This window comes from Miscanthus floridulus, chromosome 7 (genome assembly GCF_019320115.1).
Source record: "Miscanthus floridulus cultivar M001 chromosome 7, ASM1932011v1, whole genome shotgun sequence".
NCBI classification, from domain to species: Eukaryota; Viridiplantae; Streptophyta; class Magnoliopsida; order Poales; family Poaceae; genus Miscanthus; species Miscanthus floridulus.
The window spans coordinates 112,373,115-112,378,416 of record NC_089586.1 but is presented as its reverse complement, the minus strand read 5'-3'; the positions used below and the strand labels follow the sequence as shown (position 1 = coordinate 112,378,416).

The following is a 5,302-nucleotide window of genomic DNA, read 5'->3' as shown; positions in this document are numbered from 1 at the left end:
TGCACGGAGCAAAAGGGCCGTCAGGAGTTCTTCCGGCTTTTTGAACGACCCTCGCGCTTCCTTTTCGCTTGGAAGGAGGGTTTGTATTGCCGAGCCCCCTCGTGCGCGAGCCCAAGTCGCTGGGATTCGGCAATGTGTCGCAGGAAGAGTCCCTTAGCCTCCACACGGAGCAAGAGGGCCGTCAGGGATTCTCCTGACTTTTTGTTCGACCCTCGCGCTTCCTTTTCGCTCGGAAGGAGGGTTTGTGTTGCCGAGTCCCCTCATGTGCGAGCCCAGGTCGCTGGGACTTGGCAACGTTTCGCAGGAAGAGTCCCTTAGCCTCTGCGCGGAGCGAGAGGGCCGTCAGGGATTCTCCTAACTTTTTGTTCGACCCTCGCGCTTCCTTTTCGCTCGGAAGGAGGGGTGGAAGATGCCACGCTACCCTCGGTGGGCGCGAGCGACGGCATTTCCGGTGAGCTGTTATCGGGTAAGTCCGAGTGGAGGCCCGTACCCCGTTCGCTGGGGGTCGGCTAGCGGTCCGGAGACGCGCTCCAAGAGTACCGGAGGGTTTCTCTAGTGGGTGCCGAGGCCGTTCGCTGGGCCTCGGTGGCTCGGTGCCTCCCTACGGTGGGATCCCATTCGGAGACTTCCCTGCCGGTCTCGGACACGACACAGGGCATCCCAAGCGTTTCGCTTGCTTGGGCCTCGGCCTCGTATAGGCTCGCCCGTAGTCGCCCCTGACTCTGTTGTCCTGGGGCGGCTGTCGAAACCCCTGAGGGCCCAGCCTTCGAACCCCTGGACCGTAACGGGCTCGGTGCCTGGTCCCTTTGCCTGAAAGGAATCGGGTGGGGGTTACCTCTCTCCCTGCGGTTAGCAACGGCAGGCGCGCCTTTTGAGGCAGCTTTTTCGGGGAGGTGGGGCGGGGCCTGCAGCTGCTGCGGTTGGGCGTGACGTGCGTCAGTCGACGGGACGTAACTGCACGCGCAATTAATGAGGAGGGAGTGGGCGGTAAGACCGGATCTGGATAACCGCACCGGATTTCCTGGGGGAAACTTCCCCGATTTCGTCGCCCGGTGGTTTCGATTCGTCCCTGCATAAATACGCAAACAGCCTCGCCCTCTCCCTCCTTACCTTTTCCGCGTTCGCCTTTGCTGCCTCCGTGCCGTCGCTGAGAGCATAGAGCGCCGGGGAAGAGAAGTGCGAGGGCGAGAGATCGAGAGAGAGAGGGGGAGAGATTACCGCTGTAGCAGCGTCCTCCGCCGCGCAATGGCTGGTGGTCCCGTCATCCTCCCGGCGGATCCCTGGGAGCGGTCCGACGTCACCGAGGAGAAGCTGCAGTCGCTCGTGGAGGCCGGTCTTCTTCGCCCGATCACCGACCCCGACGAGCCGGAGTGGATTGCTCCGGGGGACGAGTCGGAGCCGAGGCCGCGCGACGGTTACGTGGTGAGCTTCGTCGTCTTCCACGAGCGAGGCTTCGGGTCGCCGGTGGATAGCTTCATGCGGGCACTCCCGCACTACTATGGCGTGGAGCTGCACAATTTCAGCCCCAACTCCATCGCGCAGGCGGCCATCTTCGTCGCCGTCTGCGAGGGGTATCTAGGGATCGCTCCCCACTGGGAGTTGTGGCTCCATTTGTTCCGAGCGACGTTCACCTCCAAGCCGGGGGGAACGAGGGGGGCTCGGAAGGCGCAGAGGGCCGGCGGCTGCACCCTCCACGTGCGCCAAGACCGGCAGTCCCTCTACATCCCGGCCCAGCTGTCGACGTCCAACCGTCGTTGGTATGACGGCTGGTTCTACCTCCGCAACGACGGCGGAGGACTTCCCCCTTATACCGGGCGGGTTGTAGAGAGTCAACCGGAGAAATGGGGGTACGGCGTCATCAAGGTCGACCAGCCTAGGCTGGAACCACTCTTGAGGGCCTTGGGGAAGCTGCGTGACTGCGGCCTTTCGGCGGTCGTGGTCGTGGCGGCCTTTCACCGCCGGAGGGTGTTGCCGCTAATGGCCCGGCGACGGCGGTTGTTCGAGATGACGCCGAGCGACCCGGTCGCCGGTATCAAGATGTCCGCCTTCGCCCTTACCGATGACGAGACCCTGCGTCGGGTGAGGGAGGCGGTAGACGGGAAGCCGAGGCTCGATGACTTGATGCCGTTCCCGATGCGCCCGTCGCGGGGGTATGTCTCGCTGGTAAGTTGGATGTTGTCGAGGCTTTCGCGTCCTTCTTGTTTTTCGCCTTTTTGGTCTGTTGTCTTACTTCGTCGCTCTCACAGGGGATAAGAGACGTGCGAGGCTCCCCGCCGCCCGTTCCTGAGGACGCCCGGCGGCGATCCGTGAACAGGGCGCGTGCCGAGGAGGAGAAGAAGAAGAAAGATGCCCAGGAGGCGAAGCGCACGAAGAAGATCCTCGCGCGCGAAAAGCTGGACGCCCGTCGCCGGCGCCAGAGGCTCGACGGTCTCCCTTTGGAGCCGTCTCCCTCGCCGTCGGTGTCGGATTCTTCGAGCGACGGCGGTGGGTGCGAGGTGGGGACGGCCTGCCTGGAACACCTCCCCGACATCAGGGAGATGGTTCCCGGGGCGCCGGCAAGGAGCTTGACGCCCCTAGGAGAAGGAGGAGGTGTCCCGGGGCCAGTGGTGGCCCGTCCCGGCGCCGAGGCCGGCACACCCGAGGCGCGGGTGTCGGAAGAGCGTGCCGTCGACCCGATGGGCTCGACGGTGGAGGTTGAGCGGGGTGACGGTGGGGGCGACCCCATTATCTCCGCGAAGGGTCGAGGAGGTGCCGGGGTCCGACGGGGTCCAGCTGGCGCTGGTGGACACCGAGGCCGCGTTGCTGCCACCACCGCCGCCGTTGCAGAGGAGGCGGACGGTGTCGAAGCGGTTGCATCCCCGTTCGCGGTAAGCGTCTTTCCTGGCGGAGTCCGCTTCTTGTTTGCCCCTTGGTTGCATGCTGACCTTGGGAGTATCTTTTCTTGCAGCCAGACGCTTCTGGTGGGAGACCCTCCCTTGGCGCCCCGTAAGGCGCTCAAGGTGAACGTTAGCTCCTCCGCCCATCAGGCAGCGGAGGCGCAGGCTGACGCGCAGCGTGGCGCGGGGTCGGGTGAGGCCGTTTTGGAGGAGGCGGCTGCCCAGGAACAGGGGGCCAAGGCGGTCGCGGAGCGAGTGGAGGAGGAGGCCGCCCAGGAACAGGGGGCCGAGGCGGCCGCGAAGGAGGCTGGGGCGTCTGCTATTGCCGAGGCCACTGAGGGCGAGGCCGTAGCCCCCAAGACCTCCGATGTCAGGGCGGTGGACACCGAGGCCATCAAGGTAGAGACGGCGGAGGCCAGAGCCCTCGGGTCCGTCGAGACCGAGGCGATGGAGGTGGAGACGGGGCAAATTTTGGCGCCGCCCCTGGTTCAGACAATCTCGTCTGATGATTCCTCCCGAGGGAAGGAGGCGGCGGACGTCGAGGCGGCCAGTACCGCGGAGCAACAAGTCCCAGATCCTGCCGAGGGGAGTTCAGCCCTTGTTCCGCTACGGCCCGAGCCCCGTGGGTGGAACTTCCCGCGTGTTTTCTGGCGGGACCAGGCTGATCCCGAGGGGGAGCCTGTGTTCGCCCTTGAGGACGTCGCCGAGGGGGGGCGTTGGGATACCCTCGAGGAGTATCGCCGATTGGCCGTGCGGTCGTTGCAGACAGCGATGACTGTCATGGAAAGGGACTTGCCTGGTGTCACTCGGGTGAGTACTTTCCCCTCTCGTGCCGCGTTGTTTTCTCTCCGAGCCCGCTTGCAGTGTTTTGACGTGTGTTTTTTGTTTTGCCTCCTTAGGAGCTCGAGACCCGATCCCTTGGGAAATCGGTGTTCCTGCGAAATGAGAGGGATATCTGGGACCAGCTCCGGCGCCAGAAGGGCTTGCTTGCCGATGCCCAGGGACTATTGTCGGCGCGGAGTGCGGAAGTGGAGGACCTCCGCCTTCGTTGTGCCGACATTCAGGCGGAGTTGGCCATGGCTAAGGAGCAGTCCGCCCCTCTGGTGGCCAAGATCAAGGAACTGGAGGAGGAGCGAGACTCCTTCAGGCTTCGGGCCCAAGAAGCGACGGCCTCTGCGAAGGCTACAGCCGGGCAGCTGGGTGCGGAGCAGAGCGAGCATCAGGCGACAAAAGTCGCCCTGGCAGAGGCTACCAAGGCGGCCGAGGCCTCTCGGGTCGAGGTCTCAGCCTGGAAGGGCAAGGCCGAGGGTAAGTTCCGCTGAACCATGTTCCTCGTTCCATTTGCTCTTTTTGTCCTGGTTCGCGCTTGACTCCTGACCCCTTGCTGCGACGTAGGTCTGGAGAAAGAGGCCTCCCAGGCGGCTGAGGCTTCCGTCGCGGCGCAAGCAGCGCTGGATGTCGAGGTCAGGGAGCACGAGGCGCTGCGCAGCGCTGTCCGGTCTGCCTGCGAGGCTCTGGACGTCGAGGAGGTCCAATCAGCTAGCTCCCTTGGGAGCCGCCTCATCGCGTTGAGCGGCCACGTCCGCGAGAGACTCCGAGGGGCGTTGCACACGGGTGTCAAGCGCGCCCTGGCCGTCGTCTCCTCGCACTACGCCATCAACCTCGAGGCTGTCAGCGACGGCTACGTGTTGCCGGAAGATGACGAGGAGGCTGATGCAGAGGTCGTGAGGCTGTTGGAGGCGGCCGAGGCACCTGGCACCGCGTTGGCCAAGCTGTTCGAAGAAGAGGTGGTCCCTCCTGCGCCAGCCGCCGATCCTTGAGCTTTGACCTGGGCCAAAAGGGGCCATGTAACCGAATCGAGTTAGTTGCCGAATCGTGACGTTTTTTTTGTGGCCGTCGAGGCCCTTAAAGTATTTGCGTATGTGTGCTTCTTAACCGTTTTCCATTCTATTTCTAAGTTCGTGCCCTCTGTCCCGATCGCGAAGAAATCCCTCGGAACCTAAGCCGTCCTTCGGCGAAGGGCGGTGAGGGAGCTGCCGTAGCCCAGAGGCGTAGGCCGTTCTCACGACTCAGCCGGCCCTTTGGCCTCTAGACAGGCTTTTGGTCTTTGGGTTTCTTGCGAAGGTCCCGTCGGAGCGCGAGAGAGTTTGGTGTGGAAATTTTCGGAAAAACGGTTGAGAAATGGTGTCCGGGACTTAGGGGGGTTCCCCCTTTTTAGCCCCCGAGGGAGGCTCGTCTTTGCAGAGGCAGAGCCGAGTCTCCCTTATTGCGTTATAGTGACGTCGAGCCCCTATCGATAGATAACCTCTCTGCAAAGAACTTCCTCGGAACCTAAGCTGTCCTTTGGGCGAAACGGTGGTGAGGGAGCTGCCGTAGCCCAGAGGCATAGGCCGTTCTCACGACTCGGCCGGCCTTTTCGCCCTTGA

At 63.6% G+C, this 5,302-nt stretch overlaps 1 protein-coding gene across 1 annotated transcript; it reads left to right on the top strand.

Moving 5' to 3' along the window:
• The first annotated feature begins 2,675 nt into the window (after nt 1-2,675).
• LOC136466077 (uncharacterized) lies at nt 2,676-4,265 on the top strand. Its single transcript, XM_066464564.1, has 3 exons — nt 2,676-2,693; nt 3,027-3,686; nt 3,776-4,265. The coding sequence occupies exons 1-3, from the start codon at nt 2,676-2,678 to the stop codon at nt 4,196-4,198; spliced, it is 1,101 nt and encodes a 366-aa protein (XP_066320661.1). The 3' UTR covers nt 4,199-4,265.
• The last annotated feature ends 1,037 nt before the right edge of the window (nt 4,266-5,302 follow it).

What these genes read in the sequence shown, in the direction of transcription:
- LOC136466077 (XM_066464564.1), top strand. An exon ending in ACTTGCCTGGTGTCACTCGG is followed by an intron (nt 3,687 to 3,775) that starts GTGAGTACTTTC and finishes TTGCCTCCTTAG; the next exon opens with GAGCTCGAGACCCGATCCCT.